Source organism: Impatiens glandulifera, chromosome 1, assembly GCF_907164915.1.
Source record: "Impatiens glandulifera chromosome 1, dImpGla2.1, whole genome shotgun sequence".
NCBI lineage: Eukaryota > Viridiplantae > Streptophyta > Magnoliopsida > Ericales > Balsaminaceae > Impatiens > Impatiens glandulifera.
This window is the reverse complement of record NC_061862.1, coordinates 46,657,101-46,677,108: the sequence shown is the minus strand read 5'-3', so window position 1 is coordinate 46,677,108 and position 20,008 is coordinate 46,657,101. Positions and strand designations below refer to the sequence as shown.

The window sequence follows — 20,008 nt, the reverse complement described above, 5'->3', positions numbered from 1 at the left end:
TGTTGATGATCATGGCTCTAAGTCTCTCTTGAGGGCTGAGTATCAGCTCCTCAACGATGTAATAGGAAGGGGCATCTTTGGAAGAGATGTCACCAACACCTATTGCGCGGCAAATTTCAACATAATGGCGGCCATCATCACCAGCACGCCGGTCAACTGGTCCCGGGTGCTATTCGACACCCTAATCTGGATGGTCAGCATCCGATCGGTCGGTCTCATTTCTCAGATAAGCAGCCTTCTGGTGGAACTTGGTGTTCCAACCTGTCCTGGCGAGGGCTTGAACCAAGCCCAGGTGCTAACAAGAGAGACAACCGATTCATTTTATGATCGGTTTGAGAGAGCCTGGAGGAGGAGGAACTTCAACCCCCCCTCCCCCGTGAAGCCAATCGCCGCGCATCTTAAGTCATTCCTTCCTGCATCCGGTCGTTTTGCAGTATGCACCGGGTGTATTCTTGTCCAACTCAAGTTTGATCATATCGGCTTCATCCATGTCTCTTTCGGCTTTATTTGTGTCTTTCTTGTCTTCATGTTTTCTTCATCGTTCCTGTACGCCATTTTCGGCATTGTCTCTACCATTTTCGGTTTCTATCTAATTAATATCGGTTATGTGTTAAATGCATTTAATGAGATAATCCCAATTAATGAGATAACTCCCAACCACCCGCACATTTAATATCCAACCAAACTGGTTACTTCCCAACTAACATTTACCTAGGGCCTTGCAATTTGCCACTTCCCCATGCGCCTTGAAAAGGTAAAGATTCCTTTCCTTAATAAAATAAAACTGACCATCAATGCTCAGATTTTCCCTCCAAAACCGATCCTATATAAGAAGCCATCCTCTCCTCATTTTATCACATCCGAAAGTACAAAAATCACTTTTCTTGAATCCCGTTTCTCTCTCTCTATACCGAAACCATGCCGAGCAGAACTCTGGGAAATTTTCTTTGCATCGATTTCGACTCTTGCACGGACATAAGGGATTGCACTACTAAGCAGAAATTCATGTATGACTCCCTTGCTGAAACCGGTCTTCAACCGTTCCTTGAAGAGGCCGGTCCCATTCTTATAGATGATGTCAAGGCCTTCTTTCGACGCGCCTGCATCAGGGAAAAGTATATCGTCTCTACTGTCAGAGACCACACGTTCTGGATCGACGAGGTTGAATTTGCCTCACTATTCGGTCTACCCACTGAAGGTTTCTCTGACTTTTCGACTATTCAGGATCGTGCGGGATCTGAAACCGCACAATACCTGTCGGCCACCCCCTCTCCGGTGGAACACTTTGGGCCAAAAACCCAACTTGATAGTCACGGTCAGCTACTGCTCGAAATCGTGACCCGGTCAATTCTGTGTCAGTCACCTAATCAACGGTATTCCAGGAATACCTACAACCTCATGACCAACATTCTTTGCAAATCGGCCATCAACTGGTCATCGGTCATATGGGAAAATTTAAAGAATATGGTGCTGACCAAGAAAGGTCTCGGGTATGCACCGCATATCAGCAAGCTGATTCTTGGGTACCGACCAGAGTTCGGACCGGGCACACCGGCTTCCTCTTCAAACATCCTCAACAGTGATTCGGCAAGAGAACGACTCTGGAGAATGTCTTTTGAATAGGCTATACTTCACATTGTTTCTGTATGCCTATTTCTGTACCAAATTTTATAATCGGTTTTCTTCATCTGCTATTTCTTGAATTCCATTATCACTTCAGTTTAATGACCGTGTCTTCTTAATCTTTGAACATTTATCTAAGTAACCGGTTCACATCTTCAACCTATAACCGCGTTCTTATCCGGTCTTATAAAATCTGCTTAAAACTGTTAACACTCTGATCAATCAAAATGTCTGGTTAGATTTGGAAACCGCTAAATCATTCGGCTTCAAAGAAAAGAATGCGTCACCCATAACATAAGCAAAGGATTTTGGAGGGAAATCTCCCGCCCAAAATTGCCGCCCCCAGTTTTCGCTTTACCGCCCATAGTTTGGCACCTCTTCATTTTGGAGGGAAAATTCCCGCCCATTAATGATGGGACGGTTGAGCTTCCAAACCGCGTCTATAAAAGGGACCTTCGGTCATTTTCTTTCATTCTCACGCGAATTCACTTTCTCTCTCTAAGCTTTCTAAACTCTTTGAAGCGGTTCTCTCTCATTCTCAAATTCTTTAACATGGGTCGTGATGCGGCATTGTTCAAACTCTACTCTCAGGTGGATTTCGAGGAAATCCGGCTGAATGGTACGACCGAGGCAAAGGTAAGGAAGTTATTGACCGGCTAATTAAAACCGGTCTGGGATATTTCCTCGACGGTCCCCATATTATATACAAAGATGCGGTCGAAGAATTCTTCAACACCGCAACCATCGCCTACGACAAGATCATCGCGACGGTTTGCGGTTCCCAAATCGAGCTCACCGAAACATTAGTGGCCGAAAGCCTGCGTCTTCCAACTTTCGGCCAGGACGCAACGGCAGAAATAGACCAGAACACCTTCGACTCGGCCTGCTACATTCTATCGGCAACCACTGCACCGGTCAAAACATCCGGGAGCAAGCAAATGCTAAAGCCGGAGTATATCCCGATATGTGACATTTTCACAAGGGCGATCCTGGCAAGGGGAGGAAACCTCAACAATCTCACAAGGGACAAAATCAAGATGCTAATCGGTCTGTTAGAAGGTAAAGAGGTCAACTAGGCAAGATCAGTGTTTAGCAACCTCATGGACATGGTGAAACCGGACTCAACCCGGTCGTGGGGATACGCCGTGCCCCTCGGTAAGATCTTCCTTCACTTGAATCTCAACATCGGTCCCGGTGTTGCGGTAGCAAAACGTTGCCTCATTAGATCGAGGCAATTCCTTAAAAGAACGCAGCCGGCCTCCAGTTCCACATGTGGCCAAAAGAAGAAAGCCGCAAAGAAAGATGCCCCGGCAAAAGCAGAGACCGGAGGAAATGGGAAAGAAAAGATAACCTTCGTAGATCCACCACAACAAACAGAAGCTGAGGAGTGGGCCTCTGGGGAAACCGACACGGAGAGGACCGATGATAGAACGGTCAATGACGACGATCAGTCGGCTCGGAGTCCAAATGATGCCGAACCAAACACTAATCCTGAAACCACCGAGGATAGAGAAGAGAGTGGTGAAGAAAGGGTTGATAAAGAGGCCAATGATAAAGGCTACAACACGGAGAAGGAGGAGGCCGAAGAGGCAGAGGCCGATAGATTAGCCCAGAAAATCTTTCAGGGCATTGACAAGCGAGGCGAGGACGTTGTAGAGTTATACTTGGAATGGCATGAGCACCGGTTCGGTACAACATATAGAAATATCCTACCGGCCTTCACGCAAAAGGAATGCATCGACAGATTGGAGGAAGTAGAGGACCTGATGTTGCGCCTCACAAAATCCAACACAATTCAAGAGGTACAAAGCCGAACGTGTCTCCTGATACCGAGGATCCAACTTCGGAAACTAAGAAAGCGCATCCGGAAAATTAAGGAAGAGTACATCGAGACGGGATCAGTGGACATCGTAGCGCCGCGGGTGTTAACAAGGCTTGCAAAAGGCAAAATGGAAATACTTCAAGAAATCGAGCGGCTGGAAGCGATATGCAACCGAAAGCAAGTACCGGTCTATACTGCTCCGGTAATCGAAAAATTTCCAGTTAACTGTCCAACACCTCCAAGGGAGGTTGAGGTACCGATATTGGAGGTTGAGGTACCGATCTTGGAGGTTGAGGTACCGATCTTAGAAGATGCGGCACAATTAGAACTTCCAAATGAGAATGCTGCACCGATAAATTCCAGTGAGAGAGCCGATCCAGATCCCACCGAGCACTCGCCTCCCCCACCACCAGAAGTCACCGCTTCGGACCCTCCTAAAGAATGGGCTGCTAAAGAATGGGTTGAGGACCGACTTCAAAAGCTTGAAGCATCCATATCGGAGCGGATCGATGACCGCGTACAAGAACACGACGTGTCCAAGCTTCAACCATTCAAGGATAGATGCAACAACATAATTGATTCGGCCCTGAAGTTCACCGACGTGACAAAGCAGCTTCTGGATCAACATCAAGCACGACTCTCAGAACTCGGCACCGGACTGTGGGAAGAGGCCCGTGAGCGCGACAAATGGGCTCAGCGAACCGCAACTCTGGAGGTTGTGACCTCCGACTTAAAGAAGGATTTCGAACGGGTCGACACGACAATTAACCGGGTCTCAGAACTCGAAAAGACAAACGAGAGTCTCGTGGCCGAAGTAAAGGCACTTACCGAACAGATGGCCGAAATTCTAAAGGCTAAGGAGAACGCGGACGCCGCGGCTATAGAGGCTGATGCTCAAGTGGCTAAGAGGGTCCAGGATGCGCTGGACGCCGAAGTTAGCAAAGATAAAGAGGCACCGCGCCCAACTCAACTGACCGAAGCGGAAGTGGAAGCCGCGCGAATTAAAAGAGGAGAGGCCATATTTCTAGGGTTTGCCGAAAAAGTGGCCGCTCGAGCTGCAGAGGATGCTGAACGGTTTGAAAGGGAGGAACGGAGGCTGAAAGCTTTTGCAAAGGAAAACGAGAAGAAGAAGAAGGCGGCCGCCTCCGTTTCAGCACCGAAAAAGAGACAGAGGGAGGCTCCTAAGAAAGTTCAGATAGCCGAGATGCTCAAAGGGGTCTCTGAACCGGTCACTACGGGTACTTCGCAGCAAGCCGACCTAGTCGAGGAACAACTGCGGTCCCGGTCTAAAAGGCAACGATCTTCCGAACAGACCAGGCAACAGCAACCAAAGAAAAAGAAGAGCGCCTATGACTTCACGGACTCTGAATAGGGACTATCCTTCTTTTTCTTATTGGACTTAGTATTTCTATATATTTTGTCTTTTCCGGTCATCTATATATAAATATATAAAGTTATTTTTGAATCCGGCCTTATTTTGCATTTCTACTTAGTTTTGATAATTTTAAATAAAATAATCAAAAGGGAGAAATTGTTAGATAAAAGATAAAGACTCTTCCAAAACTTTTCTCTCAAAATTTTTCGAAAAATTCTCTAAGTCTTTTTCAAAAACCGGCCAAACAAAACAACCGGCCTACGGTTGCAAACTTACATGATTTTGATAATTTTAAATAAAATAATCAAAAAGGGAGAAATTGTTAGATAAATTCAGACCGGTTCAAATAAACCTAACTTAAACAAACTTCCCATGCAGGAACAAGGAACCGGACCGGATGAACAAGAGAACCAACTAAAGAAACCTAACCGGTCAAGCTACCAAACCGATCAAGAGTATTCGGAACGTGACCGCACAAAGGAAGGATCGGTCAAAGCTCAAAACCGGAACCATCAAACAACCGATCATCCACAAGACAAGAATAACCGGAAGAAGTCCGGCTACATCACTACCAAAGACATTCGGCCAAGTCAAATGACCGACCAGTACAAGAAGACAATTTGGGTATCTGTTGAGAATGATACCAAAGGAACAGACTGAATACTTCCATATCCATGCAAGTCTGAGGAAAGACTGTAGGCTGCAGAAGACAGTACTCCCAGATCCTTCTACTTCGGGATAAGCCAGAAAAGGAAATCTTCAAAGTACAGACATCTGTCCAAACAGACAGTGCCTACATCAAGTAAAAGACAAACCCGGCAGGTTTGCCTTACAGACCGGCAGGTCTGAGACATAATACCAGGTCTGAGATTGACCATCAGGTCTGAGGAAACGACCGCAGGTCTGAACCTCTGAGACACTGAATCACTGCACCTCTGATCAGCCAATCAGATTCAAGGCAGTGAAATATGACCGTTGGCATATTTCACCTATAAAAGGAGGCAGTTGCAGAAGAGTAAAAGCGGGACAATGAGAGACTTAAGACATTAAGAGACAATTGTGATATTGAGAGCATTTACTACAAGTGATAAAGTGTGTTGTGCTAGAAAGCCTAAGTGTTGAAAGTTAAAGTGTGTTTTACAATTTCGGTGTAAATTGTAAGAGTGTTATCGAGCAGGAAATAAGTCTCGATCGGCTTGTACTTGTATTCCTTAGTGAATATCCTTCTCGCGGTTTCGAGAGGAAGGGGTGACGTAGGAGTTTTATCTCCGAACATCCATAAAATCTGTTGTGTTATTTACTTTCTGCCGGCTTCATTATATAACCGACTAACTTAACCATACCGCTCCAAACCAACTTTATACTAACCATACCGAATATCCAGATTACCGAAACCGACCCACCATCTCCAAATCTTCATCATCCGAAACCGACCGTGCCTATCATACAAGCGTGCCGCTTCAACCTGAAAGCAAACCTCTTCCGCGCTTGAACCTAGTTCAAGGGTTTGTGACAGGTTGTGTAGTATTGAAACCCTGGTGTTAATCTCTAACCGGATTAACCACCATCCTACGAGTGAGAACCGCTAACCGGTCCAACCCCCGGTCCACCAGCGGCGACCTAGATCCTAACAATAAGATTGACAAAAGTTGGATTGACAATTCACTACAAATATAAGATTAAAAAATTAAATTGAAAAATCAACTTATAAGTTTATATTAATTATATCAAGAGTTTGATTAACAAATCACTATAAATATAATATTGAATTGACAAATCACTAACTCAAAAGTTAGATTCAAAAGTTAGATGAAAAGTCATTAAAAGATATGACCAATGTTATAGAAAAAAATTTAATTATAAAGATAAAATATGCATGTATATTGAACGTGATTAATATTATTATGTATTTTATTTATTGCAATGTTTATGTTATTATTTTGTTGTGACGTAATGTATTTTATTTTAATGTTTATGTAATATATTTTATTTTATGTTCCGTTATATGGTTTATATGTAATGTATTTTATTTATTTTAATTATAATAGTTATTTAAATTATTTAATTTGAACTATATATATTATATTTATAAATTTAAATTTAAATAAAATATATGTGTTATTTTTTTTTTGATATTTATATAATATATTTTAATTATTTGATTGAGATAGAATGAATGAATTAATAGTTGAGAGAGAGGGTTAATTAATGAGTTTAGAGAGAGAGTTAATTAGTGGGTTAAGAGTAGAGCTGACAATGGGTTAGCTAAATACGAACCGACACGATCAAACACGATATTTGTACGGAACGACACGATACGATATTATCTCACTCGGGTCTTGGGTTGACAAGATACAAGCACGAGACGACATGGTCACGACACGATTATGAGTTTATACGATCAAAACACAGTTACGAGTCGACACGGACATGACACGAGTATAGACCCGACACAAGTATAGACACGACACGAGCACGAGTATACACATCTATATGTGAATGATAGCCTGATTATCTCATGAAACATGCATTCTTTGTTTTTGTCGGAACCTTAACTATTGAGCAAATATTTTATTCACATGAGTTCACATGTAAGTCGGGTCATAGAGCAATATTGTCTCCGCGCTTGGTTGTGTTATAAAATCATTTCTTACTTTTCCAAGAGACCTGGTTTCCTCCCACAAAAACATAGAATCACATAGTTCATTGTCAATGTATAGGTGAACCAGCCGAATCAGCATCACAGAAACCTTTTATCTCTTGGTGGTCTTGGTTTGTGTACACTATTCTACAACTTAGTTAATATATCTGGGTTAAGAGTAGAGCTGGCAATGGGTTAGTTAAATACAAACCGACACGATCAAACACGATATTTGTATGGAACGACACGATACGATATTATCTCACTCGGGTCTTGGGTTGACACGATACAAGCACGAGACAACATGGTCACGACACGATTATGAGTTTATACGATCAAAACACGGTTACGAGTCGACACGGACACGACACGAGTATAGATCCGACACAAGTATAGACACGACACAAGCACGAGTATACACACGAAACGACATAAACACAATTACTCAAATGACCTAAGCTATCAACATTAACATTCTCTAAACCTATTACATTTTTATTCAATTAATAAATTATTTAATTTCATAAAGGTAATATTTATAATTAAAATTAAACACTAAATATAATATTAAAATAAAATATTACTTAAATATATAAATTAAAATAAAATATAAATAAAAAATAAATTATTGAATAAAAATGTGAGTTTATTAATAATTCTCTTCAATATTATTTTATTAATTACTTATTAATTTTTTAATTATTTATAATTTCAATTATTATTAATATTTTAATTTTAATTTTAATAATATAATAATATATATTTATAAAATTTTACCCATCTTCCCACTTTCTTTCCTATTTTCTTTCTCAAACTATCCACTTTTACATTAATATTATCAAATGACCACGTTTCTCTAATATATTTATATTTTCATTAAATTATTTAATTTTATAATTGTAATATATATAATTAAAATAAATATACTAAAATATTAAAATAAAATATTAATATTAAATAAATTATATTGAATAGAAATTTGTGTCTCGTAATAATTATCTCACATATCACTTTTATTAATTTATATATTATTTTTAAAATTTTAATTATTATTAAAACATTCAAACAAAATATATGATAATAATTTATATTTAATAATATAATAATATTTTATAAGTTTTACTAACAATATAATTTAATATATATAAATAAATAAATAATTAACAAGAGTGTCAAGACACGATTATGTTGACACGATAACAAAATCTAATCGGAATAACACAAAACACGAATTTAAACACGACTTAGTACGACACGAATAAACTCGTGGACACGAATAACTTGACACGAAAGAGTCCGTGAATCATGATATTTTGAGTGAGTCAAGACACGATACGACACATATAAGATTTAGACACGACACAACACGACACGATTGAGAGTTTAACACGACTTGTCCGAATCGAATACGAACGTTTATGTACGATGCCCAACTCTAGTTAAGAGAGAGAGTGAGTTAATTAATGGGTTAATTAATATTGTAGAGAGGGAAGATGAGTAATTTGAGAATGAGAATGAAAAAGTGGGTAGTTTGAGAATTTTTTTTAAACGTGGGATACATCAGATTCAAACATCTTCTGTCCATCAATAAACACTCCAATTAATCATGATATTTGGGTAGTTTGTAGATCTCTTTTTCGAGGAAAATATATGTGTATCTAAGCTAGACCATTCAATTAACTTAAATAACTTTTATTTTGAAGAATATAATTTAATGCATAAAAGCAATGAAACAAGAGAATTATAATTTGATGCATGAATCTATTTTTCTATAAAAACAATATGATAGTTAAAATATCAATTTACATATTACTTATTTTTAAAATAACAAACATTTAACTTTAAATTAATTTAAATTTTCTATAAATAAATTAATAATCATATTTTATAATTCTTACTAATATAATTTAATATATTGTGTCGACACGATGATTAGATCTAGTTGAAATAACACAAAAACACGAATTTAAACACGTGTTAACACGACACGAATAAACTCGTGAACACGGCACAAAAGATCTCGTGGATCATAATTAATATTGAGTTAAATCAAGACACAATATGACATAAATAAGATTGAGACACGACACGATTGAAAAACATGTTTAAAAAGTATGAAATTTCAAATTTAACCGACTTAATTTCTTAAAAATAAATTATAACTTTTTAAAATAACAAATTTAACGGTAAATAATTGAGATTCAAATTATTATATTTATAAAACTATTCAGAATATTTGTAAACTTAATAACTTTTATTTGAAGAAAATTTAATGCAGAAAGCAATGGGATCCTCTGCAAATATTGCTCGTACGTGAAAAATGAAGATCAAACACGTTCCACCAACTTTTGTATTTATTGTTTTGAACCTTTTCAGTGAATACGAAACAAGAGAATTATAATTTGCACTATTTTTCTATAAAAACAATGTGAGTTAACTTTTTTTTAAATAACAAACATTTAACTTTAAATTAATTTAAAATTTCTATAAATAAATTAATAATCATATTTTATAAGCCACGACACGAAATGACACACATGAAAACGGTCATCGACACGATTGTGTCGACACGATAACTAGATCTAGTTGAAATAACACAAAAACACGAATTTAAACACGTGTTAGCACAACACGAATAAACTCGTGGACACGACACGAATAAACTCATGGACTAAAAGATCTTGTGGATCATAATTAAAGTTAAATCAAGACACGATATGACATATGAATAAGATTGAGACACGACACGACTGAAAAACATGTTTAAAAAATATGAAATTTCAAATTTAACTGACTTAATTTTTTAAAAATAAATTATAACTTTATAAAATAACAAATTTAACGGTAAATAATTGAGATTCAAATTATTATTTATAAAACTATTTAGAATATTTGTAAAACTTGAATAACTTTTATTTTGAAGAATATTTAATGCACAACGTGAAAATGGAGATCAACTTTTGTATTGTATGTATTGTTTTGAACCTTTTCAGTGAATATGAAATAAGAGAATTATAATTTGCACTATTTTTTTATAAAAACAATGTGAGTTAAAATATCAATTTACATTACTTTTTTTTTTTTTAAATAACAAACATAACTTTAAATTAATTTAAAATTTCTATAAATAAATTAATAATCATATTTTATAAGTCAAAACACGAAATGACACACATGAAAACGGACATCGACACGATTGTGTCGACACGATAACCAGATATAGTTAAAATAACACAAAAATACGAATTTAAACACGTGTTAGCACGAATCTAAAATCATCGTTCGAGTCGTTTATTTTTATTTAATTTATTATATGGGGATGTAATATTTTTTTTTAAAAAACACTTACATTAATTTTTATTTTGAAAAAAAAATGTTTGGTTCATAAATTTCTCACTATTCACTTTCCTTAAGTATTATGAATAAGCATGCTTTTGTGGTATCAAATGATTCAAATCAATATTCTTTGTTCAATTTGTGAAATTACATTGTGTCTACTATGAAAATAACACAATTTTTTTTAGTAAAATTAGAAATAAAAATATGATAAAAAAATAGAAATATTAAAGAACAATCAAATATATATTAACTAAATTTAATTATCAAAAACAGTTTAAGGATTCAAGAAGAGAGATAAAGAAACATAAAAATGGCGGCCAAGAAGACCGGAAATAAAAGTAGGGTAGAGAATGCGGGCGGTCCGATTGGGGCAGGACCCATTCCAAATGGAAGAAAGATGAGACACAAAACCACCACCAAGAAGATAATTACAGATCCGATTCCCCACCCGTATTCATCCTCTTCATGATGATCCATTGTTCTTCTTCTCTCTCTACTGTATATTTCTGCTTTCTCTTCTTCTTAGGATTGATGTTTGTTTGTCTTCATCATATATATATATATATAAATAATAGAGGCTAGTGTCTGGAAGAGACACAACTACTTGGAATAGGCAGACGACCACAAGAACCAATACAAACCGTTTTAATTTCATCACCAACTGCTATTTATGTCTTTTCATGGATTCCTATATAATTGGAAGTTTTTTTCTTTCTTTTTCTTATCATATTTTTTCTATCATTTTTTAAAAACTCAAATTTAATAACAACAAAATTTTAATCGTGAAAGGTTTTTAAAAAGATTGGGAAATCGGAATCGGGATTAAAATAGGGCAACTCATGACTTACAATTTGTATGCGTGGATCTTATATATACAAACAACCCTAGGTGAATTATTTACTTTCTATTGTCCTCCTTAAATAATCCTTGCATAAAAAAATGTTATATGATGTGGAAGTAGTCTAGTGATTTCACAAACTGGTGCGAGTCAGAATTTTAAGTTTATCCAGACTAAAATTATTTTCACAAAAACTAATATAACACGATGTTTTTTTAATATTCCATTATATATTAAAAAATATTAATTGTTTAAACACAACAAAACAAAACATGACATTAGAAAAATAAAAAATATTGAAGAGAGAAATATAAATATCTTAGACTAAAGATAAAAAACAAACAATAATGACATTACTATTTAAGTTGAGATTTACGATTTTTTGAATACTAAGAAAATTATCATCGAAACATAAATAGTGTAAAAACGATTCACATAGATATAAATTACTATAAAATTTAAATTATACGGACCTGGTAAGAGAATGAATTTCAATTTACGGGACAGAATGCGCTCCTCCGTTTTAACCTAATGAGTAAAAAAAAATAATTCAAGTTTTAAAATATGACTGTGACTATTATTGTTAGGGACATATTATTTTAGTTAAGTATATATATATATATATATATATATATATATATATATATATATATATATATATATATATATATATATATATATATAGTTTATCTGTAGGTAATTAGATTTAATTAGAAAGGAATAAGTTAGAGATTTTTAATTAGGAAGTAATATATTGTATATTTTGTGTGAATTGTTTATTTAAGAATTAATAAATTAGAATGTTTATTAATTATGAATAAATATAATTTTGACTAGTAACTTTTTTTAATATTTATTTAAGAATTAATAAAAATGAATAAATTAGATTTAAGTGGTTAAAATAGAATAAACATATTAGTTAGAATTATATGTTAAATTATAAAATATTTAGTGAGATATAATAATATAATAATAATATATAATTTATAATTAGTTAGATGTGGTGAGGTTGGGCAATATGTTCTATAAATATGAACCGACACGATCTAACACGATATTTGTACGAAACGACATGATACGATATTATCTCACTCGGATCTTGGGTTGACACGATACAAGTACGAGACAATACGATCAGGACACGATTATGAGTTTATACAATCGTAACACAGTTACGAGTCGACACAGACACATCACGAGTATAGACACGACACAAATATAAACATGACACGAGCACGGGTATACACGTACACACGAAACGTCACAAACACAATTAGTCACATGACTTAAGCTACTCATATTAATATTCTCTAAACCTATTACATTTTTATACAATTAATAAATTATTTAATTTTATAAATATAATAATTATAATTAAAATTAAACATACTAAAATATAATAAAAAAATATTAATTTAAATAAAATAAATTAAAATAAAATATAAATAAAAGAAATAAATTATATGAATAAAAATGTGAGTCTATTAATAATTATTTTCGATATTACTTTTATTAATAACTTATTAATTATTTAATTATTTATAATTTTAATTATTGTTAATACATTAAATAATAAATATATGATAATAATTTTAGTTTTAATAATATAATAATATATATTTATAATTGGATTAATTGCTACCCACATTTCCCACTTTCTTTCTTTTGCCGCTTTTTCTCTTAAGAAAATTATGGTTTTCCTCAAACAACTCTTCCTTAAACTCTTGGAGTTGCGGTGCTCCTGTAGGTAAGGATTGCAATCTCTCTTCACAATTTGTTTGTTTCTTTATTTAAATAATTGACATTATATGTTAAAATTTATATTTATACATTTTACATATTAAATAACTTTTAAAATAAATTTTATACATTTAACTTATTAAATTAATTTAAATTTTCTAAATTAAAATAAATTAATAATCATATTTTATTTTTTACTAACAATATAATTTAATATATATAAATAAATAAATAATTAAATGGGTGTGTCAAGACACGATGACAAAATTTAGTCGGAATAACACGAAACACGAATTTAAACACGAGTTAACACGACACGAATAAACTCGTATACACGAATAACACGATACGAAAAAGTCCGTAAATTATAATATTTTGAGTGGGTCAAGACACGATACAACACGGATAAGAATAAGACACGACACAACACGACACGATTAAGAGTCTAACACGACTTGCCCGAGTCGAATACGAACGTTTATGCACGATGTTCAACTATACTCTAGGCTATAGTATATAATTTAATAAATTAGATAGCTATATAATTATATACTATATATTATTCTACTACTAAGGTAGCCCGGGTCAAGCTTAGTGGAGTCAGCCCGGGTCAAGCTTAGTGTGGCTCCGCCCCTGCTCACAAGATTATATATAAAAGATTCTGTTTGTTAGTATTTTTGAAATAATATTGTAAATAATATTGTAAATAACATTAATACGATGAAATTGACCAAAAACATTGAATTTTCTTTAAGTACAAAGTTTTAATGTAATGATCGATATTTAAATTTTTAAGCATTATTTTCTATTCGAGTGACACCATCACTTATGGGTGAGCAAATGGGTAAAACCAATACGTTTTGTCTGATCCGTATTAAATCCAAACTAAATTTATCCAATCCGTAATTCAAACCATTTTACTAATTAATACGGATTGGATTGAAAATGGTTTGGATAATCCAAACTAAAAAATATTTATATATATCAACTTAAAATTAGTCAACAATTTATTATTTTTTTTTTAAAAAAAAAATCGATTTTTTTTTTATTATTATTAAATTTGAATTAAAAAAATAATAAAAAAATCAATATCGTTGTCAAAGTGATGATAAGTAAAATATATATTATATTGAGATAAAATTTAATTTAAAGAAAAATAAATTAAAAAATATATTTGTATTTAGATAATTTGGATAATCCTAATCTAATCCGATTTAATTCAATCCGAACTCAATCCGATCCGATCTCAATCCAATCCGAAATATTCAATCCGAATTAGTATTTAGGATTCTGATTGGATTGGATTTCGGATTAATCTAATTAATGCTCACCCCTACCATCACTGGAGTTGGGTAATAGGTTGAATCAATACGAACCAACACGATATTAATATGGATCGATACAACACAATATTATCTCACTCGGGGTCGTGGGTTGAACACGATATAAGTAGGAGACGACACAATTATGAGTTTATATGATTATAATACGGTCACAAGTCGATACAGACAAGGCACGAGTATAAACACGACATAAGGACGAGTATACACACGAAACGACATAAGCACAATTATGTCACATGACCTAAACTACTCAACTTTACATTAACATTTTATCTAAATTTATTTACATTTTCATTTAATTAATAAATTAATTAATTTTATAAATGTAATATTTATAATTAAAATAAACAAATAAATTAATAATCATATTTTATAATTTTTACTAACAATGTAATTTAATATATATATATATATATATATATATAAATAAATAATTAACATGAGTGTGTTAAAACACGACATGACACACATAAAAACAGGCATCGACACGACATAAAGTTTGAAACTCTAGTTGAAATAACACGAAACACGAATTAACACGACACGAGAGAGTCGTGGATCATAATATTTCGAGTGGGTCAATATATACATGACACAAAACGCATAAGATTGATACATGACACGACACGATTGAAAGTTTAACACGACTTGTCCGAGTCGAATACGACCGTCTATGCACAATGCTAACCATCACTAACCTTTTTTCCAAATGTATCCCCAATTCTTTTTTAAGAAAGTGAGATTGAATCCATGGTCCCTTACTTTTATCCTCATCTATTTGAAATATTTTATTTTATCCTATTTAAAGATGACTATCCAAAACACCAAAACATGTTGGTATACAATATTATAAGGCAAAAAGTCAAGAATTACAAAAGTTCAATTTTGGGGAGACTTTTTTGTTTTTTTAAAATCAAATTGAGAATATTTTTGGAGGAATTTTGTGTTCGTTAAAATTTATTCTATTTTATTTTGTTTTTTAGTCATCGATGAACATTTTTTTTATGGTGTTGTTTTATAATAACTTTTCAGTATATAATTTTAAATGGATCATTTACAGGAAAAAAAATTGGGACGAAAATCATTAAGTTTAGGAGTGACAATTAGTTGAAGTTTGTAAATGTATAGTTCACTTGTGCAACAGTGCATGGAACATGACATTGCAAAACATCTAACAATGAGCACACTCATGACAAAATGGTATGTACGAAAGAATTAATATGACATTTCTTGATAAAATAAGATATAAGCTATCCAAGTAAATTCGGGGAAAAGCTTTGAGCACAACTTGATACTTCATTAATATGTCACATTTTCTACCATAGACCTAAAAACACCCATGAAGACGTGGAGTGGTGTCAAGGCAAGCTGCCAAGCATTGATGATCTTCAAGTGTAATGCTTACTATCATGTGAAGGAGAGTAGTCGACTAGATCCTAGAGCTAAAAAATAGATTTTCTTAGGGTATCAACGACTACAGAATCTGGACGGAGCAAGATTTTGGAAAATTTTTGATTTCAAGGGATGTGTGACTGCCATAATGACCTAGGTGAAAGATATTTAGAGACCAAATTCGTACATAAAGATGAAGAAGTGGAAGCAAAAGTAGGAATAAATGAAGACAATATGGAGATACTCCAACACCAACTAGTAGGGAATAGGGATAGACTCACTCCATCTGAAAAATCTTAGTTCAACATATATATAATACTCAGAGTGAAGAGAATGTTGAGAAAGAAGTTGAATTAGTTGAGGTGAAATGGTAAGAAGACAGACACCAATCTAAATATTTGTATGGTTTTATTAATATTTCATGTACTAACTTGATTACTTATATTTTGATGATATCAAATAGAAAGGGTGAAGCTGAGAGGTTATGACATCAAATTAATGAACATTATTGTTCATGGATATGAATCCAAGAAGAGTTGAGTAGTTTGAAAAAGAACAACACTTGGACAACTTGTTGAATTTCAAAGGGCCCAAGGCCGGTAGCAAGTGACTTTGATCAAGAAAAAAAACTGATGATGATATGGGATTGAGAATCCAAGATAAAGACTAGAGTGTTGGTGAAAAATTTCACACAAAGATAAGTTGACTACCAAGAAATTTTCTCTCTAGGGCTATCTTAGAGCTCATCTGAGGTTCTGAGTTATTTGAAAATTTTCTGGTTTTTTCCATATAACCTTGTTTTGATGAAATTAGAAAGAAAAAAACACTCACTTTTTAATTTTTATTACCACATATGCCTCTCCCTCCCTCTCTATATATTTTTCATAATTATTTTAAATGAAATAATTAAATTTATATTTTTTTTTTAAATATAATAAAATAAATATTAAAAAACTACATATAGGTTAATATTAACTTAATATAGAAATAAAAATTTAAACGAATACTAATTTAAATGAGATATATTTATAAATTAATTAAGGGTGTGTTTGATGAGGGAGAATTGGAATTGGAATTGGCATTGGAATTCTAATTCCAATTCCATGAGAATTGGCATTGAATTACAATTCAATTCTTATGTTTGGAAAAATGATAGAATTGTAATTCAATTCCAATTCCTATGTTTGGGAAAATGATAGAATTGTAATTCAATTCTAATTCCAATGTTTGTAAAATAAAATATCGGTTCAAAATGTAACTTTTAAAATATATTTTCACGTTTTGGCACGTTTAATACGTTTTTGACATTTTTTCACAATTTTCACACGTTTTTCACACGTTTTAACACGTTTTTCACATTTTCACACGTTTTAACACGTTTTTCACATGTTTTTCACGCTTATCACACGTTTTTCACGTTTTCACGTTTTTCACACGTTTTAACACGTTTTTCACGTTTTTCACACGTTTTAACATGTTTTTTACACGTTTTCACACGTTTTCACGTTTTTACACGTTTACACGTTTTTCACGTTTTTCACGTTTTTCACGTTTTTCACACGTTTTCACGTTTTTCACACATAATATTCACGTTTTTCACACGTTTTTACACGTTTTTCACGTTTTTACGTTTTTCACACGTTTTAACACGTTTTACACGTTTTTCACACGTTTTAACATGTTTTAACACGTTTTTCACGTTTTCAAACGTTTTCATGTTTTTTACACGTTTTAACACGTTTTTTACGTTTTTCACACATTTTAACAAGTTTTTCACATTTTCACACATCTTTCATGTTTTTTTACACGTTTTCACACGTTTTAACACATTTTCACGTTCTTCACATGTTTTAACACGTTTTTTTACACGTTTTAACATGTTTTCACACGTTTTCACGTTTTTTCACACGTTTTCCACATTTTTGGCACATTTAACATGTTTTTGACATTTTTAATATGTTTAACATGTTTTTTCACACATTTTGATAGGTTTAAAACGTGTTAAACCTATAAAAAACGTAAAAACGTGTTAAACGTATCAAAAATGTGTTAAATGTGTCAAATAAGTGAAAAACTTGTTAAACGTGCCAAAACGTGAAAAACGTGTTAAACGTGTTAAACGTGTTAAATGTGTTAAAAATGTGTCAAAAGTGTCAAAAACGTAAATAATATGTGAAACGTGTCAACAACGTGTTAAACGTGTTAAAAAACATGAAAACGTGTTAAAAAACATGAAAACGTGTTAAACGTTCCAAACATGTGAAAAACTTGTTAAACATGTCAAAACGTGAAAAACGTGTTAAACGTGTCAAAAATGTGGTAAACGTGTCAAAAACGTAAAAAAAGTGTTAAATGTGTTAAAAACGTGAAAACATGTTAAACGTGTCAAAAACGTAAAAAAAGTGTTAAATGTGTCAAAAACGTGAAAACGTGTTAAACGTGTCAAAACGTGTTAAATATGTGAAAATCTTGTTAAACGTGTCAAAACGTGTTAAACGTGTCAAAAACGTAAAAAAATGTGTTAAATGTGTCAAAAACGTAAAAACGTGTTAAATATGTGAAAAACTTGTTAAACGTGCCAAAACGTGTCAAAATGTGGTAAACGTGTCAAAAACGTAAAAAAAACGTGTTAAATGTGTCTAAAACGTGAAAACGCGTTAAACATGTCAAAAACGTAAAAAAACGTATTAAATGTGTCAAAACGTGAAAACGTGTTAAACGCGTCAAAAACGTGTTAAATATGTGAAAAACTTGTTAAATACGTCAAAAACGTGTTAAATGTGTCAAAACGTGTTAAACGTGTCAAAAACGTGTTAAACGTGACAAAAACGTGTTAAACGTGCCAAAAACGTGTTAAACGTGCCAAAAACGTGTTAAACGTGTTAAACGTGTCAAAAACGTGTTAGACGTGTCAAGGACGTGAAAAACGTGTTAAATGTGTCAAAAACGTGTTAAACGTGCCAAAAACGTGTTAAACGTGCCAAAATATAAAAATATGTTAAACGTGTAAAAAGCGTGTTAAAAACGTGTTTAATGTGTGAAAAACGTGTTAAACATGTCAAAATCATGAAAAACGTGTTAATTTGGAATTACAATTCCGACCTAAAAAGATAGGAATTGAGAACTATCAAATTACACTATATTGAATTCCATTGGAATTCTAATTCCAATTCCAATTCTTAATATTAAAGTGTCTAACAAACATAAGAATTGGAATTGGACCTTCCAATTCCAATTCCAATGCCAATTCCAGGGTTATCAAACACACCCTAATATTTTTTATTCAAATATATTCAGTTTATTTTTTAATATAATTATTTATTTATTTGAATTATTTAAATTTAAATGTTATATTAGATAATATTGTATGTTATAGTTGTATTTATACTGTGTTTTAATTTTTATTTAATGTAATTAATATATTTTTTTAAATGAAATAATTTTATAATTTAATTTATATTAAAATAAAATTTTAAATATAATAAAATGGATATTATATATATTTTAATATTAAATTTTATTAATATAAAATAAAATATTTAGGTAAAAGATAATTTTTGTATTTAAAATAATTGATAGGATAATTGAGTTTTGGAATAAAAACTTCGTTTTATTCTCATAATCAAAGATCAAACAAGCCCAGGGCAAGCCCACCCATGTGATAGGGCAAACCAATAACAAGCTCATGGAATACCGCAGACCAAGCAAATATCCTATCATAATCATAAGTTAAACTCAACAAGCCCATAAAATATGACAGACAAGTCAAACAAAATTATAAGGTAAATCCAACAATTCCATGAGATAAAAAAGACAAATCATAAAGTAAGTCCAACAAGCTCATAAGATAGAAAAAACAAATCCTAAGATAAATCCAACAAACCCATGAAATAAA

The 20,008-nt window shown here is 32.9% G+C and overlaps 1 protein-coding gene across 1 annotated transcript; it reads right to left on the bottom strand.

The window, feature by feature from the left end:
* Nucleotides 1–11,082: 11,082 nt before the first annotated feature.
* Nucleotides 11,083–11,289, bottom strand: LOC124918794. The gene has a single exon (XM_047458842.1). It carries the CDS (start codon nt 11,275–11,277, stop codon nt 11,083–11,085), a length of 195 nt encoding a protein of 64 aa, XP_047314798.1. The 5' UTR covers nt 11,278–11,289.
* Nucleotides 11,290–20,008: the final 8,719 nt, after the last annotated feature.

Bases quoted from the DNA above. Each gene is read 5' to 3' on its own strand.
- LOC124918794 (XM_047458842.1), bottom strand. From the start codon at position 11,277: ATGGATCATCATGAAGAGGATGAATACGGGTGGGGAATCGGATCTGTA.